General features: G+C 39.7%; 1 protein-coding gene across 1 annotated transcript in view; it reads right to left on the reverse strand.

Moving 5' to 3' along the window:
• cavin1 (caveolae associated protein 1) overlaps window positions 1–26167 on the reverse strand; it is a 33709-nt gene extending 7542 nt beyond the window's left edge. The window contains exon 1 of the mRNA XM_003222477.4: window positions 25546–26167. Coding sequence (XP_003222525.1) covers window positions 25546–25965 — 420 coding nt within the window. The 5' untranslated portion in view covers window positions 25966–26167. The remainder of the gene's footprint in view (window positions 1–25545) is intronic.
• Window positions 26168–27227: the final 1060 nt, after the last annotated feature.

The raw sequence follows: 27227 nt of genomic DNA on the forward strand, positions 1-27227 counted from the left end.
TATCACGTGATAGCCTTGTCTGCACTTTGTAGTGGTACAGTCTGGACACTGGTATACATCTCAGGTCACAACTAAGCCAAGTTCTTTTCCCCGATAATTCAGTGCCTTGTTCCCCTCCCCACAGACCTCAGAGCCAAGGATGGTAGTGTGACTGCGTGCAAAAAGAAACCATGCAGGTTGACTTGTGTGGGTGACGGGAGGGCAGATCTGAACCAGGATGAGATAGGTTTTCACCCAAGCAGCACATAGTGTGCAACCCTGCTTGGCATTCCTGGAATATGCTGGAAATAGCCACTGCCATACGGCATACTGGGACTAGGTCTGAAAGAGAGACAGATTTATGGCTCAGAGTGTTGTACTATTTGAAATGAGAGGCTTGAGGAAGGTGCGGAATTAGTTAGGAAAGTCACAGCCAGAGACTTAGGGAAGCTGGAATGAAACACAGGAGAAAGATTACGTAGCATGATAATCCATCTTGATTTAACCAACTAATTTATATTTTGTGGAAATCCAAATTATTTAAAGCACCTGTCTATGCTTCAAAAGTCCACATTTGAAACTACTTTTTTCTCTTTTACTCAGAGCTGGGGAGAAAAGCCTTTTTTTTTTGGATTGCAACTACCAAAAATTTCCAGGGTCCATGATTTTGCAAAGAGCATTCCTGAACAAATTAAATTTCCATCCTGTCTGTTTTGAATTCCCAGTTAGGTGCTGTGGACTTGTTGCTTCATTATTAGGTCACCAAGAATTCACACGTGATTACCCAAATGTCCAAAATCATGAATTAATATATTAGAGATTTTTTTAAATTATGATTTATGGTCTTGTGAATTCCAGAAATTGAAATGTCTTATGAGTTACAAAGAGAATAATGTGGGGAAACAGAAGATCATCTCTCTTTGATACAAATCAACTTTATTTTGTGTATGTGTTCTCATTTGGGGGCAGAGCTCTATTTTATAATGAGTAGGTGCCTGCTTCCCAAAAATGTGTTGGTGACTCAATAGTGGTGTACAAATGCAAAGGATGTATTTTTAAAAAGAGATTAGTGGAGGGAAGAGCCTGGTGACTCTACCCTACAACTGCTTAGCTCCAAGCCTCTTTCCTTTGCAGCTCCCAGTCATGCTTACTTCCATGGGGATGGTAGTGGAATAATCCACTGTAGGTTATGGGATTTACAGAGCAAAAACAGTTGGAAGAGCACACCAAAAACCTTCTGCAATGCTACTACTTGTCTTTCACAAATATGCAGCTGGACCATAGATGCATTTAATAATGGCAGTAGAATTCAACCACTTAAGTACTTTATTTTATGGGCATGCCCTGTTTTACTCAAACAGTCCTTTGGGCTACAAAGACTGGAATTAAAGTTTGTTAACAATTTAAAAAATAGAAACCTGGAGGAGGGAGGCTGGGGTTTTACTGTTTCATGGTCACACAGTAGTTTTTCAATTGTCCTAAAGGAATGTCTTAAAACATGAATTTATCAGGTAATATATTGTTACAATATTTTTTTAAAAAATAGTTTATTGTATAATCCTTAAGATTGAGACATTTATTTAATTTTAAAGACACGGTTGTCTGATATTCTGTAGTTATTGTGCACTCTAGTTGAATGTTCCTTTTCTAACCAACCCTACATCTCCTGCTGTTTACTTGCAAACTGGCTGCTCTGCCATTTTCCAAAGCCTTGCTGGATACATTAGGCCAACATCTGCTTTAGTAATACAGTAGAGTCTCACTTATCCAACATAAACGGGCCAACAGAATGTTGGATAAGCGAATATGTTGGATAATAAGGAGGCATTAAGGAAAAGCCTATTAAACATCAAATGAGGTTATGATTTTACAAATTTAGCTCCAAAACATCATGTTATACAACAAATTTGACAGAAAAAGTAATTCAATACACAGTTATGCTATGTAGTAGTTACTGTGTTTACGAATTTAGCACCAAAATATCACGATGTATTGAAAACATTGACTACAGAAATGTGTTGGATAATCCAGAATGTTGGATAAATGAGTGTTGGATAAGTGAGACTCTACTGTAATGTTTGCAGATTTGAGACAAACTTGCAAATGGCCTCTGGGGGACTAGGACGGTTGTTAGGAATCAGGATATCCCCCACCTCACCATGGCACAGAGCTCCTGTAATTCTCTACACAACAACACCTGCGGGGGTGATTCCTTGACTCTCTGAGTAACTTCAAATGCTGCTGGACCAGCAACACCAGGAATCACTTCCTTCCCTGGGAAACCGCACAATGATGTTCGAACAAAAGCTGCCCCTCTGTCCAGAATGGCATAGCTGTACCTGGAAGCCAGCCATATCCGGAGAGCTCTAATCATTATCAGCCCTTTTTTGGCTTTACAACAATTGTGCAAGAAGAGGCAAGTTCCAAACTGCCAGTTGGTTGCACGTAGGTCCCATCTTGCCTGCCCTGTTTACAACACACATAATAAACAGGTGTTCTAGATATCTGCACAAGCTCTGTCACCCCACAGTATGTTTTGATTATTTTAAAAGATAGCAAGTTTAAAGTCCTCCAAATTGTTGGGGGAAATAAAAAATTATTATTACAGTAGAGTCTCACTTATCCAAGCCTCACTTATCCAAGCCTCTGGATTATCCAAGCCATTTTTGTAGTCAATGTTTTCAATATATCGTGATAATTTGATGCTAAATTCATAAATACAGTAATTACGACATAGCATTACTGCGTATTGAACTACTTTTTCTGTCAAATTTGTTGTATAACATGATGTTTTGGTACTTAATTTGTAAAATCGCAACCTAATTTGATGTTTAATAGGCTTTCCCTTAATCCCTCCTTATTATCCAAGATATTCGCTTATCCAAGCTTCTGCCGGCCCGTTTAGCTTGGATAAGTGAGACTCTACTGTACTGTACTTTATTATTATTATTATTATTATTATTATTATTATTATTATTAATAATAATAATAATAATACATATTTATATCCTGCCCCATCTCCCCAAGGGGATTTGGAACAGCTTCTGATTCCAGAATGATCTAAAATAAACACTGAAACATTGTGGTCCAAAATTGGGGAAAGCAGGGTACACCTCCTTTCATGGCACTGCAGAAGACAAAATAGAAAGGTCTCTTTGCACTGCATTTGCTGCTGCTCCCCATCCAAACCTGTCAGCTTGGCAGCACAGCTTCTCTTCCTGTTCTCTCTCCATTCCCCCCCCCCCCCCTTTCACTCTCCATGTGTTCTCCATCCAAGTCCACGTTCCTGAGCAGTGAGTCACTGACCCAGCAGTCTTTATGGGCATACTCAAACTGCCTGGTTGCTACAACACATATAAACACTTCCCTTCATGTATAAAAGGCCAACAAGACACAAAGACGAGTGATGTTTTCAAGCTGGTGGGGCCTGGGATTATGAAACTGGGGGTAGTTTTAGGCATAGGGAATGAAGAAGCACAAAACAACAAGACTATCAGTCCAGTGCAGGCTTCAGGGGACGGCCAGGATATGATTGAGGCGCCTAATAAATATATGTTTATCTGGACTAGTGAATGTATGCCTCTGTTGCATTTTAGGACCAGCCCTATAATGACACAGAAGGAAGCAATGGCCTCAGGCAGACGACACTAGGAAGCAAAAGCCATATTGCATGACATGAAGTCATGTGCCACATGGCTTGTCCTGGACCTTTTCTGAATTATCCTGGTGGTTTTATGGGTGCCAGAAGACATTGTTGAAGAAATATTCAACTGCCAGTCTAATTAGCTTTTGTATATGGAACAGGAGGGAAGAGATGTCCTGTGTTTTTGCCTCAGGCAGCTAAGTGCCGCAGGTTGTCCCTATCTCATTTTAGTTTGTACTAGATGTACCTGACCACGCATTGCTGTGGCCATGTGTGGTTTAATGGTAATGAACAAAAAGAGTAAGAGCTGGGTTCTGATAAATGTAATTTTCCCTTCCTTCCTACTCAACCTCCTTCCTTCCTTCCTTCCTTCCTTCCTTCCTTCCTTCCTTCCTTCTTTCCTTTCCCTGCCTCTCTCAAGTGGCTCCTTTCTCGGCTGCTTGGTGGAATTTTTCCCTTGCACAGGAGGCGGGCGGGGCCAGGGGAGTCTTTTTTGTGTATGCACAGTATTGCCTTTTAGATTTTTTGGATTATTAAGTCTTTGTAGTTGTGTTTTCTTTCAGATTTTATGAGTGATGGTCACTCGTTAGATTGATAGGCGTATTGTGTCCAAATTTCATGTCTGCTCATCTAGTGGTTTTTGAGTTCTGCCCACGAACGAACATTACATTTTCATATATATAGATTACAGATAGAGATGCCATTAGCAAAAGGTTGAGTGCCTATCTATCATTATTACAAATGTACCTTTTCTTCTACCATTCCTCTATGGAAAAAAAACTTTACAAGTCTGAATGGGAAACTTGTTGTGTAGATAGAGCTGACTAATGCCCACTTCCTTTAGAAAAACATGCTGCAATTCAAAAGTATGATTACAAAGAAAAGGGGGAAAAGAAGAAAAATGAGGAAAGGGGGCCTTCCCAAAATGTTTCTTTTCAAAGAAGTCTGAAGGCAATAAATTAATGGATAAATATATGAATGTCTACAGAATGCTTTTTAAAGATGAAGACAAAGATGGATAGCTTGTCTTAGTGGGTATGCATTCTTGTCAATGCAACTTAAAAGTTGGACTTGCACCACAACTGATGATACCGTATAAACTCACTGTCTTTCTAATTATTATGTCTGTTTTTGTCCTTTGCGTAAAGCTCAGATCTCGTGAAGTAGACTAAAGTCTAAGTAGTTTATGCTACCAACTCCTTTCTCTCAGTTTCAAAGGTGCTACAAGGTCTTTTTGCATACTGTCCCAAGACGATTTGCTTATTGCAGTGAAAACTTGGGCAAAGGGCAGGATCGAATTAGCCTGTCCACTTAGCATCTGCCACTTAAGGTGGCTGTCTCCTTGAGCTGAATGGTAGGTCTTGTTTTGACACATATGTCTGTTTTCAAATAGTGATGGGAGATTGAGATAAATTACAATTCAATAAACAAAGCTCAACAGATATATTTTCCTTTCAAAGGTGTTTTCAATAATGTTAATGTTTCTCTTTTTGATCCTTTTCAGTTGATCCATGAAAAACGTAAGTATTTACCTATTAATCTTAGCAGACTAATTGACATTGTTGAACTTTCTCTTGAAACAAAGATGACTAAATTGAGGCTGTCATACTTTGGACATATCATGAGACAACAGGAGTTATTGGAAAAGACAATCACGCTTGATACAGTTGAAGGCAGTAAGCAAAGATGGGGACCAAACTATAAGTGGACTGATTTAATTAAGGAAGCCATAGTCCTGAGTTGGTAAAACATGAGCAGAGCAGCTGATGACTACAGCTCTTGAAAGTCTTTTATTCATAGGATCACTATAAGTCTATATCGAGAGCATATACAGTGGGCCCTTGGTATCTCCTGAAGTTTGGTACCAGGACCCCTATCAATTTTAAAATCCATGAATACTCAAATCCCATTGTATACAATAGTGTAGTAAAATGCTGACTCATGTCAAAATCAAGATTTGCTTTTTGGATTTTCAAAACAGTGGATGGCTGAATGCGGATACAGATTAACATTAAAATCTGTTAATCAATGTAAGCACTTCCAACTGCACAGTCTGATGTACAGGATATTTATTAAACAGTTCCATGTAGTTAATGGAAAAATTTACATTATTTTAAAAAAAGAAAAATTGGAATGGAACAGCATGGAAACTCCAAAAAGGGAATGAAAAGTTGGCATGACAAGATGTGCTTTCCCCTCTTTTTCTACTATTCTCTCCCCTCACCCTTAGAGAAAAATGCACAGGTCCCAATCCGAGCACAAGGACAGCTTGGAATCAGTGATTCTGTAGGGACTATGTTATGCACTCTGCTCCAGTTCTTTATGATTACAGGTTCCTATTACTTTTTTAAAAAAATTAAAAGAAGAACATGAGAAGTCTTTTACTTCTTCTGTGTGATTTCACATTTAGCCCTTCATAATTCTGGAGTATGCTTTAGGACTGCAGTTTCAGAGCTGGGGGACTTGTAGCTAAGCAAGCATACAATCATACTCCTTTTTACTCCTGTTTAAAGTGTATTTACTCTTGCAGTGTTCAATGAAATGTAATCCTATTTTAGGGGGCATAGAATTTCATTCTTAGTGAATAAACTTTGATGACTCAACATTCTTAATTTTTTAAAAAGTTGTACATGTTGCCACAGGAAATATCAAAATAGGTGCCTGTGACTCTCATGCAATTGCATTTCATATTTCTACCGCAATAGCAACAGATGTGCTTCTGAGAGGATCTAGAGAATAAAGGCACTCTGTAAAATATATAATCTATGCTTCCTTTCCCACAAAAGGTTAATTTTTACAGTTACAAAATGTAGCATATGTAATGGTAGTGAAAAGAACCAGCCTGTGGAACAAAACATTTTTTCCTGAATAACATCAATGTAATTTTTATTTAGTTTTTCCTATTTGGGGGTTCGCATGGAGAGAACCTCACCAATATAGATTATATCAGTTTATAGCTTTTCATTCAACACATGTTTGACAGAGCAACACACATACATTATTTTCAGAGTCAAAAATGAATTCTTAATAGGCCAAATATCCCTCTAGCCTGAGTTTGACAATAGCTCTTAAAAGAAATTGATTCAGATTTTGTCCATAAGACATGCCATTTAAACACTATCCGAGCTCAAAATAAAACGGTGCCTGTAACATTCCTTTTTCAAATTAAGAATCCCCTAGGACAATACAGTGCTGACTGAAGGACCCTGGAGTCATAATCCAAATTATAGATTTTCCAAACTCTGATTTGGAAGCAGCAGATATATATTTTACAGCAGGAGGGTGGGAATGTGTGGTCCTCCAGATACTGCTGGACTGCAACTCACAGCATCCTCACCAGTGACTCTTCTGGGGACTACACATTCTGGAGGGGCATTACTGGCTAACAGCCTGGCTCTCCCTAGCCTCTACTAGCACACATTTTGTTTAGTCCTGGCAAAGCATTCCTTTCAAAGTCCTCCTTTGTCTCTTTGCCTTGCTTTTAGGTGGGGAAACTGGAAGGGAGAGGCTAGGAGAGCAGGAATTTGAAACAAATAGGCCAGGAGGGGGCCTTCTGTACCCGGCCAGGAAAATAACAAGGTTGCTTCTGAACAGCAGCTTTTAAAATCTGCATTCCTCTCCCAGCTTGGGTGTGGTTAGGGCGGTATGAATTCCAAACCCGAGGAAGCACACATCTGAGAAGAGACAAATGAGGAATTCATTGTACAGCAGCAAATGTAGCCTGAGGCCAACCAAATGTTTAAAAATTAACCTGGGCAGTATAGGTGACAGTGTTTATTCTTTTATCTAGTGCAGGGGTCCTCAAACTTTTTAAGTGAAGGGCCGATTCACAGTCCCTCAGACTGTTGGAGGGGGGGCGGACTAGGACGAAATAGTAAAAAAGAAAAAGAAAAAAATATTGTTTTTGTGTGCCTTCAAGTCGTTTCAGACTTAGGTCAGCCCTAAGTCTAAAGTTTAGGACAAACGATCTCATAAGACCATCGGTAAGAAAAGGGACCTTCTAAGGCCATCTAGACAGTCTCATAGGACTATAGGTAAGGAAAGTGACCTCCAAAGGCCATCTAAACAATCTCATAAGACCACTGGTAAGGAAAGGGACCCTCAAAGGCCATCTAGATGGTCTCATAGGACCATCGGTAAGGAAAGTGACCCTCAAAGGCCATCTAGACAGTCTCATAAAACCACCATTAAGGAAAGGGACCCTCAAAGGTCATCTAGATGGTCTCATAGGACTATAGGTAAGGAAAGTGACCTCCAAAAGCCATCTAGATGGTCTCATAAGGCCATAGCTAAGCAAAGAGACCTTCAAAGACCATCTAGACAATCTCATAAGACCATAAGTAAGCAAAGAGACCTCCAAAAACCAGCTAGACTTAGGTCAACCCTAAGTCTAAAGTTTAGGACAGGGGCCAGGTAAGTGGCTTTGGAGGGCCGCATCCGGCCCACGGGCCTTAGTTTGGGGACCTCTGATCTAGTGGAATGCAGGGTGTACTGATCCACTAAAGCAGTGGTTCCCAACATTTTTTTATTCATGAAGCCCTTTTTAGAATCAATTTCTATGGCGGAACCCCTTAGGACTACCCTATGTCTTACAAGTAGTCTTTGAAGTAGTGTTATGGGGGGAAGAAGACGAGATAGACAGTAAGGGAATGTAAAGTAAAGAGATATCTACGAGGGTTATCCACAAAGTAGGTTACATTTTGGAATTAAAAATGAACAAAGTATAAGAAAAAACATTTACCATATGCAGTTGAAAGCCACACTCAAATACCACTTCTCAACATAGTCACCATTGAAATCTAGGCACTTATCATAGCAATGAATAAGCTTTGCAAATCCTTCCCCACCAAATTCTGCCGCTTGCGCCCTCAACAGTGTGTGACCCGCCGCGTGGGGCCAGGCGTCCCCATGAAACAGCAAAATCCCTGCACTACTGGAATGCTGAAACACAGCCAGGCTGAACAATGAATGCACCAGGAAGAGAGGAGCAAAAGCAAGCAAGGAAGAACCCCGCTCTCACTTCTTTTGCAAGGAGATCTCAAGAGAGAATCAAAACATTGTGGCGTCCCCTCCCTTCCTGCCAGCTCAAGGAAAAGGCACGGGCTTACCTAAGAAGGCCTGCTCGGCCTGGCTGCTGAGCAAGCTCCGGAAAGCGGCCTGGAGGAGAGCGGTGTAGGCTTCCGAGGAGAAGCAGCCAGGATCGGCCAGGGCTTGCATGTATTTTTATTGAATCTTGATATTATTTTAATTCAAGAGGCTTTTTGTAAGAAGGAAGCGATCAATATCGTCTTTTTTCCATGCATTTCAACCAACACATGTTTCCTCTTAAAAGAAGACACTTTGGCGTTTGAATCAAAAACTGTGGCAGTTTTTCCTTGCAATTATAGGATTAATTTCATTCATTTTGCTAATAATGTGGCCAAGTTCACCAGTTTGCAAACCTAGTCTTCATCAAATAAAACCATCACCAATAGTGTGATATGGTCCATAAAATTGCTGCTACCTCTGCATGCATTTCCATCAAAGATATATCAACGCTTTTCCTCAAGACAACCACATACTTCAGTGTGCAGCAGGAGGGACTTCTGGTGGCTTCCCAGATCTTGACACATTAGTTTGAAGAGTCTGCTTTTAAGAGGTTGCAGATTTGTATAGTTTATTGTTTTATGGCCTAATTAAACAGTATTATAAGGCATTTTTCTCGAGGCTAGTGCATATCTATGAAGAATGCAATGGTTGCTGGTATATTTCTTTGCCTTATTTTAAATTTTGGCAATGGCCCCAGCAATGCGACCCATCATTGCCTTTGAACCTGCAGTGCAGAGTTTTTGCATAGTGTTTCGTTTGATGAGAGTTCATCCAAAAGATTAAATGTTTCACCCCCTGAAGTGTTAGTTGTTTGTGGTCTGCAAAGAAGAGGGTATCCTGATAGCTTTATAAGTAAACATAATGAACAAATACCATTAATACTGTCAACCCAGTGATGTCAGTGGAGTCATCCATTTGTAGTGCAAATTTGGTACATCTGATGCGACTGATAAGTCTTTTACATCATCAGCCATATCGCAGATTCATCTAGCAACAGTTTATTTGAAAAGGAATATTGAACACTAACTTAACAGCTTTTTCATCAAGCATACACTTGAAAATATCGATTGTACAAGGTTTAATAAGAGTCTCTGCAATGGTATGAGTTTCAGCAGTTACACAGTAACTTATTAGGGAGGAAGCTTCTATTACTTTCTCGTTATTGGTTTTAGCAAGTGTCATAGTTTTCTGTGAAGCCAAAATTTAGTTGCCCTTCCTCTTGAAAAAAAAATCAGATGGTTTATCTTTCAACATGGGATGCTATCCCTCGAAAGGACACCGCAGTCTAACAGGAAACATGGAACAGTCGGTCAATGCATTTCCGCAAATCACACAGGAAGGCTGACCATCATTTGGTTCTGTGAATCCCATTCGGAAGTAACTTGCTTTGTATTTCATTGGGTGGTCTTTCCCCCAATGCCCTACTTCAGTTGCATTTTGAAAACAATGATTAAAGTGGCACACAGATGCAGAAAAGGTTTCTTTAGCAGAAAGCTCTTCTGATAAATCAATGCTGGAATGCTTTGCTTAGTTAGCTTTTTTGTTATTGGCTCATCTGGCAAAATTCTGAAAAACTCTGATAAAACTTTGATGAAATTCTTACAAAACTGATGAAATCTCTGATGAAATTTCTGATGAACCTTTGATGAATGTAATTCCTAGTTTTCTTATTTAAATTCTGCTTTTTGTTTTTTATTCTTTAATTTCAATTTTTATTTATTATATTTTCCTGGAGCCACTGGAAAGTGCACGCGGAGCCCTTAGGTCTCTTTGGAGCACAGGTTGGGAACCACTGCACTAAAGGCTCCCCACCCAAAGCTCAAATACAACTCCACTTTGAACAGTTTGTGGTAGATAAAAGAAAATTTGGTGGAACAATCATATATCCCCATTACTAGATCGCCCACGATGAGACAAGCCTCATCTGATGAATTTTCATCTGTTTATCTGTCACAGCTATCAGAGTCAGTATCTCAATCATTTGTGGAACATCACTATCACTGTTCTGAAGGTAGGAACCTAGTCAGTGCCCTGCCTGCAATGAACACACATTCTAGGAAGTATACCTTCATCTCTCTTCAATCCCATGAGGAAGAAGCTGTAGGTCTTTGTTTCTCTTTTAGATTAACCACAAAATCTGATATTGTGGTAGTCTTTAACTATTATATTACTTGAACTAGACAGAAAAAATGGAAAGTTTCTGAAAGGCTGTTATGAAGAAGAAGACTGGGTGAAATACAAGGCCCTGACAGAAGTTGGGCTTATTCCTGTCACAACAGAGTCTGCTGAATAAACTGTGTTGATATGCTGCCAGTGAGAATAAAAACACCCTTGTTATCTCATTATGACATTCACAAAATCTAGGAATGAATTAAAGGTAAGGGACTTCAAGCCACCCTGTCCAAAACTTCTTTTTGGCTAACAAGCTGACCCTATTATGAGGTCAGATCTATGCGTTTTGCTATATCTTGAAATTGTTTAGTATATAATTGTTTTTAATGTTTTCAACAGTTAAAAGGGTACAATGTACTAAAATGTTCTCTTGTTCAGGAGCATCCACAGAAAATCTTTGTGGATTATTTTTATTGGCACTGGGGTTGTTATTACAACATCAGGAACTGTTCAACACTTTCTGGATCAATCTAATCAAAAAGAGGCCACTGTCCCAAAGAGTGTAAAAAAAAAATTCTGGAGGAGGGGAGATAACAGAAAGAGGCGAGGCAAGAGGGAGATTAAGATAAATAGCGTAAAAATAAGCCTTCTTTTTGGTTAGATCATATTTTTTTTCACCAGGAATCCTTGGCCCGAACATAAAGGGGAAGGTTAGATCATTTATTTGAGTCCCTCACTTATCCAATTTCTGCTTTTGGACAGCTCTTGGTGCTTAATCTGTTGGATAAGTGAGGGTTTACTGTATTTCAAGGTTTTAGACTTAAACCAAACTCTTTCTGGAGTAGGGCGTACAATCTTTCAGAAATGTCTCTCATAAACTCACATAATCTCTCTTTTGTGATGTGATTCTTAAAATTCATTGAAATTTCTGCCGCAAGTTCAAATAATATCCATTATTCTTTCATTTACAAGATACAACTTGCTCCATACAGATGACACATTTTATCCTGAGCTTATAAAGGTTACTTTTAAAGAAGAAAACAAATGTATTTGGCTAACTCCATGGATTTTCCCCCAAGAAGTGGATATTTTTGCATAGCAAATAACAAAGAAAAATCTTTATTGTATAGATTGAAGCACTATTCCAGTTTCTGAATGGCCTACTTTAGAATGAGATGCTATAATCTCTGGTTCTGAGAATGCAGATTGAAGTTTGTTCTGCTTGCTAAAAATTGTTTTTGGGAGAAAGGGAGGGACAAGATAAGAGAGAAGAAATATGCACCTAAGCAAAAACAAAAACAAAAACAAAACCCAACAACAGTGGGATTATTTATGATGTCTTTATTCCTATCAACATAGAAAAAAATTAATGGAGTTCATTTCTGTTTACTTGACCTCTTGCATGCTTGGCACAAACTTTGTGTTGAATGAAATTTTGCCAAATAGTGCCCTGTGCCAGTAGAAGCTTGACTGCATGAAAGCTAAGATGATTCAAAACAAAGCTCCAGAGCTCAGCACAATGCTACATTGAACACAGCAGTCTGCCATCATGTCTACATTATTGCCATCTGACCAACTAGAAGTGGTTTCTGTTACAAGGCCAAAAGAACACATGAAGCAACAGAGCATCTCATCTTCTAATCCCTTCCCATGCACTATTCCCAAGGAAATAAAGTGTCATATCTATATGGAATATCCAGAGGTTATGAGAGGATGGGGTAAGTTTTTGGCCTTCCAGATCTTTTGCACGTTAGCACCCAAAATTCAGTAAATGATATGAGGACTGTAGTATAAGGTTTAAGATTCCACACCCCCATTCCACGGTAAATTGTTAAAAACCGACACTACTTTCTCAAGCTTCTCATTTTTAGGAGATTTAGTAAGGAACTATCAAGGGATGCCAAGGTAAGTACTAGACCAGTGGTGGAGGGAAACAGCACCTTCACAAAGGCTAGGAATGTGTTTGGTGGGTCAGTGCAGAACCAGACAAAAGTAAATGCTAATGGTAATTCATTTTGAGTGTTATCAAAGCCCACCAAGTTGCTGGTTATTTACTTGTTGTTATTTTTCTGCTGTCAAGGATTATGCTTATGGGACTATCTACTTTAGCTTGATTTGGTGCATCAGTGCCACTGGCAGCTCTGCTTCCGGGATCCCAATGTCTTGAGGTGGCCCTTACCAAAAGATAAAACAACCCTGGTTGTAATGGGCAACTCAGAAAAAGCTGAGAAGTATGATAATGTGCAAACACAGTGGTGTCAAAAAGATGCAGGTAGAACAGCTTTCAGACCAAATGTGATTCGCTTGCAGAAGCACCTCGATCTGTCAGCCAAATCATTGTCTGCACAATGAGTGACCACTGTAATTCACTGTTAAAAATCCTATGTACTATGGATGCATGCTGAAGGCACACATTCCTATTCAAAATAGGAGGCTCTTTTGACCTCAGTTAACTGGGGTCTTCTATATTAGGATAACTACACCATCATAATCAGTACCGTTACTATGAGACATTTAGCAACATTAAATGACTACAGAAAAAAACAATTCTTTGGAAAATTCCATAATGATTATCTCTACAAAGGAGATCTCATATCTTGCTTTGATTCTCTTGCCTTTGAAATCTGAAATAACATGCTCTGATCCTGCAAAATACCTACAGATTATCTCCCAAACTTATGAAACAGTAAGGTAAAACAGTGAGAAACTGTATTTTGCGTGTGCTTATGTTGCATGGAAGAAGAGGATTCCTGTCCTCCTATCTTTTGTGAGAACCCATTCCACAAACATACTTTTTGAAAACTATAGGAAACCATATTTGACTAAACCTGATGGAAGTCAAGGATTAAGCTTGTCTCCTACCTCCACTGTTAATCTTTCCCCCTATAATTCAAGCTATTTCATAAATTAAGGCCAGGGCAAAGCACACAAAATCCCATGTTTCTCAATGAACTATTATCATTCCTTTTCCCCTTCCTTCCAGAAACAGCTAAGCAAACACAGAAAGGTGCAAACAAGGATTTAAGCAAAAAATCTTCCCCTAGGCAATTACAAACAGAGCCAGGACTGCTCTGCAAACACAAAAGGAGTTTCTCTAAGAAAATCAGCATCTACTATAGAAGGCCTGGGCTGGCTGCATTCAAAATTGGAGGAGAAGGGGCTCAGCATGATCCGCAGATGACTTTGCCTCTACTGGCCCAAAACCGCTGCATTCCTTCTCACTTTGTGCTGGCTGGTGCCATGGCACATTCTTGGCTAAAAGGCCTGAAGGCAAAGTCTCTTCAAAAGGATCAAGAGTCTTGCTGTCTTCTGAAAGGCCAAAGGGCACACTCTCTGATGAAAGGCCGAAGGGCATGCTCTCTGGTGAAGACTCACAGGGTGTACCAGGGATCCTCTCGGGCTAAGGTGAGGAAAATGAATATCAGTGGGGTGGGAGGCATGGAGGAGTCCCAAAGGTTTCTTGATAAGCAGAGGCACAACTGCCAGGCACAAGCCAAATCAATATAACAGCAGCATAGTAATTACACAAGCACAGAAGTCTATAGCAACCAAACAAATAATTTCTCCCAAAGCAGAAGTTCCTCTTCCCTCCCCATTCCACTCCCACACATCTGTGTTAGTCATTTGTGATCTATAAGTAAACTTGTTCTGTAAAGGTTCCTCTCTTGTCCATCTAGAGACCATTTTTGCTCTGCATAAGCAATGAGGAAAAATTGAAGAATATGTCCTTGCCCCGCCTCAAAGGATGGGGTTGCTAAGCACCTCACAGGCTATTAAACAGGATGGTGAACTATGGCTATTTTGGTATGTAACAAGTTGTATAGGCTCCATTTTGCTAGTTGCTTATGCAGAACAAAAATGGTCTCTAGATGGACAAGAGGGTGCATGTGGACAAGCTACACCAGAGTTGACCATGGCGGCAAAAGTTATTAATGAAGGAGAACAAGCTAGGAGAGGCTATGGCAGTCTGCTTTTGTCTGAATCTAGTGGGAAGGACAAGAATCAGGAAAAAGCAGAGAGGGACTAGGACGTTTTTAAAAAGATGAAAAAGTGGGACAATAGAGGAATAATTGGGGCTGTCCCTGCCAAATCAGGACAGTTGGGGCATTTGTATGGAGGAAAACAAAGAGGTTTCTTCCTAGGTGGCCACTGGACATAACACCAAAAAGAGGACACAGATTTGCATTAAAACCACATAGGTCAATTTATACACCAGGATACCAAATAAACTGAGGTAAGTTTGGTTTCTAATGCCACACAGAGAGATCTTCCAGTGTCATAGACTAATGCTCAAACCTCTATGTTGCATTGGCTCTAAAGAAGGAGATTGAAAAATTGAAATGTATTTAACCAAACACTAACTGCTTCGGCTTTTTATAATTTGAAACATTGGAAGTAAAGCAACATTGATAAATATTTGGCACAAAGGCTTTTTCTACATTTCTGTTTCCAAATTGTCTACAAATAGCCTATTTTGTTGCTTGGAATGAGAACCATAAATAATTTTAAGTTCTGATCAGTCTTTTCTTGTTGGCCACTCTGTCCAGTTAGAGACCAAAACTATTCTATAACTGAAGGTTTGGCTTTTTAATCATGTGGACTAAACTTTCAATTAAAAAAGTAAGTTTCCTCTCTGAAAATTATATTTTCTCAACATATACACTTTCTCTTGCCACTTGATGCAAAAAAGAGTCATTGCCTAATTCTGAAGCATCTTTACCATTCATAGAATCATAGAATAATAGAATTGTAGAGTTGGAAGAGACCTCACAGGCCATCCAGTCCAACCCCCTGCAAGAAGCAGGAAAATCTCATTCAAAGCACCCCCGATAGATGGCCATGCAGCCTCTGCTTAAAAGCCTCCAAAGAAGGAGCCTCCACCACACTTCGACAGTTCCACTGCCGAACAGCTCTCACAGTGAGGAAGTTCTTCCTAGTGTTCAGGTGGAATCTCCTTTCCTATAGTTTGAAGCCATTGTTCCGCGTCCTAGTCTGCAGGGCAGCAGCAAACAATCTTGCTCCCTCCTCCCTATGACTTCCCCTCACGTATTTGTACATGGCTATCATGTCTCTTCTCAGCCTTCTCTTCTGCAGGCTAAACATTCAGCCTGAAGCTGCTTGCCAGTGCACAACTGGCGAGTGAGAGTCACATCTCAACAGGGGCTTATTTGCCTGGAAGTACAGACTAAACATCCTGAAGCTTTTCTATTCTAAATGTTTAACTTGCTTTTCCTTCCCTTGTCATGATACATTATCAACAAAGGACTTCTGCTCTGGTATTTGTCCAGTCTGTAGGAAGATGTCAGATCAACACAGGTAGGGTTTGTTTCCTTTCATAATAATTGTACCTATAAAGATGCATCAATCTAGAGCTATGTACAAAAACTTCTTTTGGCTTTGTTCTCATGACAATTTTTTCCCAGATAATTTTCTTCAGATTGATTATTTTCTCTAGTTTTTTTCTGATGATGCTTTGGACCTCCTTTTACACTTTTCCACCTCACATAAACAATGAAATTATACACCTACAAGTAAAATCTCAATTTAATTAATTTTACTCCCCATGCTATACCTAGAATGAAAACTGAAGTGTACCATTCTGCACAAGAATGCAATCCATCTCTCATATAAACAGCAGTTGATATTAAACAATAAGAGTCTTTTAAATAGATAATTCAGTTTGTGATGTTGTGTAGTACTAGTTTACTGGCTGTATGGCTGTGTTCTAGCAGGATTTTCTTCTGATGTTTCATCTGCATTGTGGATGGCATCTTCAGAGGATCCTCTGAAGATACCAGCCACAGATGCATGCAAAAAGTCAGGAGAATATGCTGCTAGAACACAGCCATATCGATCGGAAACCACACAACACCCCAGTGATTCCAGGCGTGAAAGCCTTCGACAATACAATTCAGTTTGTTCTTGTCCTTGTCAGTACTGAAAGATAGGGCACATCAACATTGACCACTTAATGCAGTTTGAATAGTGTTTAGATGATGCATGCTACAAACAGGCGCATGCACAGCTTTAAACCGTGAAATTGAGAAATACTCCAAAATAGAACCTAAAATGTGCACCAGCTTACCAAAATGTAAACCACATTGTATGGTGACACTGGTTAAGGGACAGATACTCCAGTACATACTCATTGTAGCATGGGGAGGTGAAAAAACAACCCCAAATTCTTCCATAGCTGTGAAGCTGAGGATCCTGAGGACCCTGGAACCAGTTCAAGGCCAATATAAGCACTATCCAAGCCTTGAAAGGTTCCAGGACTTCACATGTAATCAGCCACACAGTGAAATCATTTCTCTCTTTGCCAGTTTCACACTGATCAAGGTGATCAGAGTAGATATCTCATAGTTTGAGTGACAAATTCAAGGACGTAGGGAACTAATACTACTTGCTTGTATTATCTGCACATTCATTCCAAAAAATACTAAATTTCTTTATTCTAATATAAAAACTTGAAAATAATCACAGGCACTTGTGGCCTTCTAAATTCTTTGTGTAATGCAACTTCAATGATCTTTCACAATTACCAATGTTGTTCTAGGGAACTGTAGGGCAAAAATACTGGGAAAACACCTCTGCTCAACTGCAAGAACTGCTAGAACAGGGAATTTCTAGCCTGAAGGCCTATGAACATTATAAGACCAAATCTTATAATGGGGAGAGATGCCTTGGCAGCTCAGTCAGTACTTCTGTTAAAGATATAGAGTAAAGTTTACGTTTGGCATGATAAATGTTCCTTTCAAGGGCCTATCCTTGAAGAAAGAAGCATGATGGAATGAAGTGTTATACCTGAATTTGCAAGATGATTTATAACACGATGAGAGCATAAAAAGGTAAACAACACCACAAAGTAAACTGCTGTGAAAAATACTGTAAGAACAAGCAATTGTATTTTCCAATAGGACCAACTTGATATTCATGTGGGAAAGAAATGTAATAGTGTGCATATGAGCCTTCAAGTTGTAATTATCTCCAGTTGAACAGTGTATGAAAAATGCACTTCTTTAGAGCCCACAAGTTATATTGTTGTTGTTGTTGTAACCTATATGCTACATAGAAAAAGCCAACCTCTAATCCTCAGAGTTTACAATCACAGCACAAGCTAGGTGTGTGTTCTTTCATATAGGCCTAAATCAATGAGAAAGGTTTCTTCCTTCTGTTTCCATTACTTTTGGGTTAATTTATCACCAGCCTGCAATAACAGTGCAAGTGACACGCCAGTAAAGTCAAACCTTCCAGCCATAGCTCCTCCAAAATAAGCATTGGGAGAAGTAATGTTTTAATAATAAATCACTATGTTTTATTATTGAGCTTGTGGGGATAAATCATACCCTGCAGCTGGATACAGCAATGTCTCTGTCCCTTTTTTTTAGTGTCTTGGAAATATTTTGTGAGAACACCATTATGATTGTGAGATGCTGATGCTTAAATACAGTTGATGGGAACCACAGATCTAAATTCCCTGGGTGTTATTTGGGAACTGCAGCATTGAGGCCATGAACGATACCAAAAATAGATGGAAGAGAACAATCCCACAGCCAGCTGCCAAGGGAGGTCATAGCCATGGCCTTATAGGGCCTACTGGAGCTCCACATGGAAGGGATTTTTATGGCTGAAAGGGATAAAGTCATTTGTCAAAAATCACCTGGCTATATCCAGGGCAACTGCTCTTCTTACCAGGAGTGGAAAGACTATTGAAAAATGTTTGCAAAACAGACAAAAATGTTTTTAAAAGAAGTGTTGGAAAATGCTGATGAGGAAAATATTGGAGGTATGGAAATCTTTGCAAATCAGGACTTGTTTGCGGTGAAAAAAGCATATGGGTTCTGGCAAAGGAAACAGCTTTGTTTGTTGATGTTTTTGGAGGGAGGAATCAATGCGGTTTTTCAGATTCCATACAATACTCAGGTCTATAGGATACTGCAGTTTAAAGACTTTTTTGCAATGAGAAAAAAGGTAAAATATTTATTCTTCCTTGATTATGAAGATTTACATCTCTGCATCTATAGCTAAGAAATTACTGGGATAGAGTAAAGCTGAAGTGGGGAAAATACATAATTGCAGGCCTGTTTGCGTGGCCATCAGGAATGAAATAAAATGTCATTTTTTGTTCCAAAATACTTCAGAGGATGTGTGGAGATTTCCACAACACTGAGGTCCCTTGTGCCCAACAGAAGACCAAACACATTTAAAGAAAAAAGATTTGCCTTAAAATGCCCCTAAATGGCATTTGGGGCCCAAGAATCACCCCAATGGTGAGGTTGCCTCTATATTCCCCAAAAAGGGTTTTCTCTCTCGCAACATTGAGCAGGAGCAGGTAAACAAGTTGATAGCAGAACAACAACTTCATCTGATAACACATCTAGTATCAGAAGAAGTATGGCTCTCCATAATAATTGCTGGGGAACTCAAGCAGCAATGTGGGCAGCCCAAAGGCATCTGGTTGGTAATGTATAAAATGTTGTGGAATTTGTGGCCCTCCAAATATTGTTGGGGTACAATTTTCAATAGCCAACGATGAAGCATAATCAATGTTATTTTGAAGTATAACCAGTGTTAAAGAATGCTGGAGCTGAATTCTTACAACAGCTAGAGGTCTGCCAGCAGTTCTGCAATACGTATTTGGTGTGATACAGCACAGTCCCTTTGGTATTTTTGTTCCTGGTTCAAATCGCATTGTCAAGCTGTCTCACTATAACAGGGAATACGGCAAAACACTCAATTGTACATATGTTTGCAACCACACTTCTTACTCTCACGGTTCAACTAGAGAATATGGAAAAGTTCACAACTAAAGGGTGATATGGATGCAGATTGTAGTGGTTAATGTACTGAGTCTTCTGTGCATCTTGTATCATGATTTCTTTCTTCTTATACATAAGGGGTAAGAATATTTTTAGACCTCCAGATGCTTTTGAATACTGCTCCCAGAATCCCTGCCATTCATCCCTTTGGGAATGGCCAATGGGAGTTGTAGGCCAACATATGCAGGGGGACAAAACTACCTCATGCCTATTCTAGACTCTTGGCCACTCTTGCTGCAAAAAGAAAAAAAATCCTCCCATCCATCTATATTTCACATGTAATTTTGAGAAAGTTTATTTGACATCTCAGTCAAAATCTTAGCAGCATTTATAGAGTTATGTGTAAGTGAACCTAGAAAGTCAAAGTGTGGCTGCAGAAAGGACTTGCCCCACCTGCCTCAAGCATGCAAAATTACTATTTTTTTAATTGAGAAGAAATTTTCCATTTGCAAGCTATAGATGGTATCCCAATTCCAGATAAAGGAGAAAAAAAAAAGAAATTTTACAAATCACAGAGGTGGAACAAAATATGTTTAGAGTCATCTAATCATGCACCATCAAAAACACATCTGGCATAGCACTGCCAAGGATTTCAGGATGTATTTTGAATGACTCAGAGCTGCCCTTTCACAGGCAGACTGCAAGGACAAGAAATCTTGATCACACTTTTATTCCAAAGAGAATAAAGCCAGAACAAATGCCACACCCTGATCCCCCCTCCCAACACAAAAAGCACGGTGATCCTTGCATCAAGTTAGAACTGTACTTTCAAAATGCTTTAAGCATGTTGGGGGGGGGGGGGGTTGTGAGCGAGGACAGACTATTATTTGCAAATACTGGAAAGCCATGACTAATGTGCGTGTCCTACTAAACACATATTTGAGGGGAAAATGGCTGTGAAAAGACCCAAAGAAAGATAAAGCTGCTATTACTAAATATTTGCAGAGGTCTCCTAAATTGGCTAGATACAAAACAGATAGAGGCCCTATTTTGTAGGAAAAGGGGTTTAGCAGGGGAAACTAATGTAACAGAATATCTCTTCTGCTGAAATGCCTTTTTTGACATAACTACTAAAAGTGAGAGAAGGAAAGTTATGTACTTATTTATTGGAAAACATAAATTTAAATAATGAATGCACATAAATCTGGAGCTGGGTGGGAAACTACAGCAGGTCTAGGGCCACTTTTCAGCCCTGGAACTCTCTGGGGGTAGCAAACACTGCAAAACATGGGGAACATATTGATGCAGCAGGGAGCCACTCCTAATTTTGAAAAATAGGCATTTTAATGTTAGTGGTAAATGGGAAATCTGAAAATTATTTAAAAACAAAATCACCACTCCCAAACATTTCCAGGAGACACAACTCACTATTCTTTGGCCAGAAAAGCGTGGTCATAGAAGTCCATTGGGGGTTGAGGGTCGCACAAACAGCTTTAGAGGTCGCCTGCACCCCAGTAGCCCGGACAAAAAGTGCCCTCTTTCCAATCATCTTAAATTGGCTTCTCAAAATCATCAAACCAGCATTTAATTAAGTTTATTGCAATCTCAGCCAGACACAGAACAATTTCATAATCACGCTAGCCTGATATCTACAGTATGCAAAATGTTAGTACTATAGTGGCAGCCCAATCAAATCCTCAGTCTGAACAACAAGCTGTTTTCAATGTGCAACAGAGAGCAACTCTGAAACAAAGCAAACAGTGCCAGCCAGGCAGGTCGAGAAGCATCCAGAGCAAAGTCACAGACTGACCTCAGTGTGAAAAAATCTCCCTTTGAAAGCAAATCTATTTTTCCCCATTGTATGGAAAGAGAAAAGTTGTTGCAGCAAGGCCAAGTTCTGGAATATATACATTTGCCAGCTTTTCCCAAGGCCCCGCAGTCCATTGTTATCCGTCATTGTGTTAAGAGACCTCATGTGATGGAGCTAATTTATTTCTCTGCAGCCCACTTGCCCTCCATTCACCCAAGAGGGTAGCATTTAATCATTGTTTCCATATCTCTGTGCATGATATGAAAAGTGCTTCATAATTCTATGCTCATTTACCCACCACAGTAACTTTGGAACAACAGGCTTTTGTGCTGCTACTAGCTGAGTTAGCCACCTTTACTTTCATTTTACATATAATTTTATAACTATATATACTCATGTAGAGTCTAGAAACTTTAGTAAAAAAAACAACAGCCCCCCAAAACCCAGGTTGATTTATTCACGGGCCAATTTGAGTACTCTACCTTAACTATTACCAAAAAAGGAATCACCTTGTTTGAATAGAATAGTGAAAAGCAAGAACTTAGTCTGTTTTGCGAAAATGTAAAAGATGCACTGACCTCTTCTACTGTCTCTATCATAGTGCCGTTTATGGGCTTTTTTGAACTCTTGGATGGAGAAATTGTGATGACAGTGACCTGGGACAGCTGTCATCCCAAGGGCAGGATTAGTGCTTTCCCTTCTCTGTGGAATGATCCACAAATTATCCACAAGCCATATGAAAAACCATAGTTTTGGTCCCCAAACCTGTCCTTGGTTTGTATGTGAAATCAATGTATGCAGTTTGTTGAAATCTAAACCCTTGACTTCAAGACAAGTCAATTGTCCAGCCCTGAAAAATGGGAGTTTCACATAGTGTAGGAGTGGAGACCACTTTTTTTTCCACTGAGAGCTGCACCATCTTTGGGGTTGCATGCTTGCAATGGGTGAGGCCATGGACACAAGTGGAAGGGACTGCTCCACCCAGTCCTTTTACTGGGAAAAATCTTAACTGTATGAGCTAAAAGGTACCATGCAGTGTCTTAGCTGATATTTGTGATAAGAAAAAGAAATGGATGAAGCAATGAAAAATCACAACAGCATAGCTTGGAAAAGAGAACATGCTAGTAGGGGGAGTCTGGGAGCTGTAGTCCAAAAATTAAATTTGCCAAGCTCAAATGGGAAACAATTTTAGTGTCATTCGTACAGTTTTGAAAATAAGTTTTGCTTGGAATTTCCCTCTCCTTTTTCCTACTACAAGCATTCCTCAACCTCTTGTCTCTTTTGCTAAAGAAGGAACAGGTTCCTGCTGCTGGAACTGATCACTTGCAGAATTTTTTTTAAGGCTACTCACTCGTTAATTATGATTTCACTCGTAGACAGTATAATGAAGTGACTAGAGCAGGAATGGAAATCGGTGTACCTTGAGGCAAACTTGATTCTCCTGATCACCACACCCTATTTCTCGCAATACCATTATTTGGTGATTTCTCAGCTTTTGTATGCATCTCTCTTTCTATTAGACTGAAATGTCTCTCCTGGGACTGGCAATAAGAACTATCATGTAAAACTTATATTTTTGGCCCCACCCTTTTGCCTGTGGTCCCAAACACTCTTTGAATGTGGTCTCAGTAACTTATTTGAAAATGAATTTGACCCTTGGGCTGAAAAAGACTGCCGGTTCTTAGACTATAGCCAGATATTTAAGAGGTGGAAATCCTGGATTCAGGTTCTAGCCCAGCTATAAATCTCACTAGGGACAGGCAATGATTAAATTTACCATTTTATCTCTTTTTTTTCAAAATCTGAGTCACCACGTCAACATTCTATTGTGAAAAAAATGGGATATGAAATGTAAGAAATAATAAATGAAACTATATAAATATATATAAACACAAGAAAATACTGCAGTGACATCAAAAGACTTTGGTAGGAAAGTCTCTGGTCTCCATCTGAACATTTTATACCTCTTTGAAGGTTCTATCTTGATCATGTCTCTCCTCAATCTGACACCAAACACCCAAAAATAGGAAGCATCTAGACTAAGGCATAGATTAGATCTACCAAAATTAATGGTTAAGTTACTTGTGACTATGTGTCCATGATTTCATTAGAGCTAATCTAAAAATCACTAGGAATGGCACCAATCCAATGTTGTCTTCTTCTCAGAGAAAAGAAATAGGATAAAATGGAAAAATGGCAACAATAATAACAACAATAAATGAAATTTACTTTTGTCAATGACTGTGATTCCTGAATCACTGAATAATATTTTCTATGAACAGGAATGCCTACATCCTTTCACTCAGATGTGATTGGGACATCACCTTATAGGAATGACCAAATCAAAATGAATGACCAAGAAAAAACAACATTATGTTTATGTCATAATAAATTTATCTGCATTATTTTTAAGTGAGTTTTATAAAAGATAGAAGCCTAGTTTTTACTACTATGCATTAATTTAAAAGTGCAATGACACACATTGTCCCAGGAAGAAGTCCCACTTAAACTCTGTGGAACTTTCTTCTCATCACTGGACTGAAGCATCTCAGATGTAGGAATGCAACCCTCTTGAGGCTTAAGAACAACCAAGTTATTTAGATTAAATGTTCAATGTTTTAAAGGCTGGGACTAAAGTCAGTTGTTTTAATGCCATGCAGTCCACTCAAGTTATGAGATACAATTTAATTTGGGAAATTGCTAGGTCATAACTCATCCTCTTAATCACTGCATTCAACATGATTTAACAAATGTATCCTCAGGCTCACTCCTAAGTCCACATCCCATAGGGTGTTTTATTGGTTTAAAGCTCTGTTATCTCTCAGAAATGTAGGATCCACAGTTTCTCACTCTTCCAAAATAAGGTTGTTGATTCTGCTTTAATAAAAATATTGCTTGTATTAAAACTGGAAAATGTCCAAAGTGACAGTGATTGAGACTGACTACCAAACTTCTGACTCTCTCCTTTTTTTCTTTTCTGAAAGTTTCACCATTTTCTGATCCCAATTTTCTTTCAATGGGTCCTCAAAACTCCCACCTTCAACATGATCTATAGGGCTTTTAGTTAAGTATATTTATAAACTGTTTTTGTGGAGTTCACAATTCAGATATACTGGAGTATTCCCGCCTTTGAGGCATGATATAATTGAGAATGCTCAAGCTGTGAATCAGACGGCTATATCAGTCACCAACTTGCAAGATTCTTCAAATAGACATAACTAGATCCCCTTTCATGTTGCTGTAGTAAGAAACGCTGCTACATTTTTACCAGTTTTCCTCCCCATACATTTTGGAATCATCATGTTAACTTTTAACATTTGTCCCTGCAGTGTAGTTTAACTTATTGCATGATGTCCCATTTCTCCTCTGCCCTGGGCTAAAAAGTCTGGACCACCACAGAAGAGGAAATCTGGCATGGAGCTGCTTGTTTAGGTTTCTTTGATATTAGGAGATCTAAAGCCTGGCCAGGAAATATGTTAGATTGAGGGCTGCAAAGCAGAACAAAGCCGCCTCTCACCAAAACTGTAAAAACTTTCAGCATCTGAAAGGTCAGGGACAAAAGAATCTGTAACTTACACCACATCAGCCTTAGTTTTGCAGGAAAAGTAGCAAACATGAGCCCAAGAGAGAAAGCGCCTTCATTTGTCACCAGACCCAGCGAGCAAAAGTGTGTTATGTTTAATTCTAATTCTTTGGCAGACCACAGTTAAAGATCAAGAATTAGTTTTCTAAATAACTTCATCAATATGTGTGGCCAAAAAACAAACAAAAAAGTGTGTGTGTGTGTGTGGGGGGGGGGGGGATATCAACTCTTTGCAGCTTTAAGGACACAGTTTGTCTGCTTGCTGCCATATAAAACAGCTGATTATATGTCTCCAACACTACAGTTCAGCAAATGCCAGAGCTGTAAAAAGCATTTTTTTAAACTGCAGTTCCCAGAATCCTTGAGCCAGCAACTTTGGAAAATTTGAGGTAAATCAGTTCAACTTCCCTAAGCTCTGTCCAAATCTTACCAGATTTTTATTAATAGGAACCACTTAAAATCAACTTTGGAATATTTACAAAAACATGGTGGCAAAAATGCCATCATGCTAGAGAGCCTTTTTAAGTGCAACCCCCTCCCCAAGAGCAAAATAAATCAAAGGGCACTTTACCTGGTAAATCATAACTTTGAAATTTCTGCGTTTCAGTAGCTCTGCTTCATTGGACTCCAGCTTCTTGATTTGCCCAGCTTGTTTCTCCAGATTCTGCCGGACAGTTTTCACATTGACACTGACTTTACGGACCTTCTCCAACATCTTGTTCACTGTATTACTGGTAGTAGTGTGAGCCTTGGTTAACTTGGCTAGCTCTCCTTGGATGCTGGCTACCACACCATCCATTTCTTGTTGCCTCTCCTCCAATTGGCTTTGGGTCAGCTGAATCTGATCCACAGCCCCAATAATCTTGTCCAGAAGGGTGAGCACCATAACACCATTGATCTGGTCAGGTTTGATAGGTTCATCGCTGGCTGGTTCTTCGGAGGCCTCGGAGACTGCTGGCTGTTCAATGATCTGGAGGGTGGTGTCTGCCATGGTTGCTCAGGAGTCCTGGCTAGCAGAGCTCAGAGAAGCCTGACAACTGCAGGACAAGAGAAGGAGAGAGAGAGAGAGAGAGAGAGAGAAGGGGAGGCTGAATCTGAAATCTCTCAAAACTGGGAGACAAGCCAGCAGTCAAGAGCACAGCAGCCTATGGATGTGTGCTTCAATTGAAATGGCTCAGCCCATGCAAGGCTGTCCAGAGAAACAGTCCTGCAAAATTTTCCAAGCTTTTAGGCCATTGGCTGACTCCACCTCAGCTGGAGGAAAGGAGGCTCCTGCCCAACGCCTGGTGGACCCACCCCTTTCTCCCCCCTCCTTTCTGAAATGATTAAAATAGTTGGAGAAGAAGGTTTAGCATGTAAGCACAGGCACGGTTCGCTCACTGGCAAAGGAATGTAAAACTCCCAACTCCAACAGACTCTGCTTTGACTAGACAGTAGGAAGGCAGGGATTCCTAGCAAGATTTCTGGGGCATCCAGTGGGGAGACCAAGTTTGGGGGGGGGGGGGCAAACAAACAAAGTGCATTGTTCAAAAAGCTGCTGATGAGGAAAAAACTGAGCTGTTCTGTGAACAACTGCAAATATTCAAGGGGAACTGGCCACAAACAGCTGCATGGAGAAGCACCACTGGCTGGAGAATCAGAAACATTCCTTCTCTGCTTGGTTTGTGTAAGGTTTTGTGTTGCCTTTTAAAGACACAGAGCTACAGTTTAGGACACATGTGGCTCAGATCACTCATCACCCTATACAACTGACTTTATGGCTGAGCTTATTTCTCCCACAGACTTGAGCCCATAACAACATGTATGTCTGGCAGACACACTTCATAGGAATTCTTTCTGAATGAAAACAGAGCTCTTTGGAAAATACTACAAAAGGAAAGGGTAACTGTATTGTACAGTCTAACTACCTTCTCGTGTTATCAATTAACCATTGCTAAATGTATAAACAAAGTTAGAAAAAGTTACTTTTTGGACTACAACAAAAATTATTAACTGAGAGTGTGACTTGCCTAAGGTGACTCAATAGTTTTCCATGATTCAAGATTCAAACTCTGTCTCCTAGTGTCCTAGTCCAGAGTTCAAAGCATTACATTATGTTGCCCTTCACATTGAAGAACTACTTTGGGTGGTGTTACCCATTCCAAGGGGCGTGTTGATGGAGAGCAGTCATGTCATGACATGGATGGCAGGGAAGGAGAACTAAAGGCTGAGGTCCACCTTTTAAAAAGCTGTTTACAACCCCGCGCGAGTGGA

This window comes from Anolis carolinensis, chromosome 6 (assembly GCF_035594765.1).
Source record: "Anolis carolinensis isolate JA03-04 chromosome 6, rAnoCar3.1.pri, whole genome shotgun sequence".
In the NCBI taxonomy this organism is placed as follows: domain Eukaryota; kingdom Metazoa; phylum Chordata; class Lepidosauria; order Squamata; family Dactyloidae; genus Anolis; species Anolis carolinensis.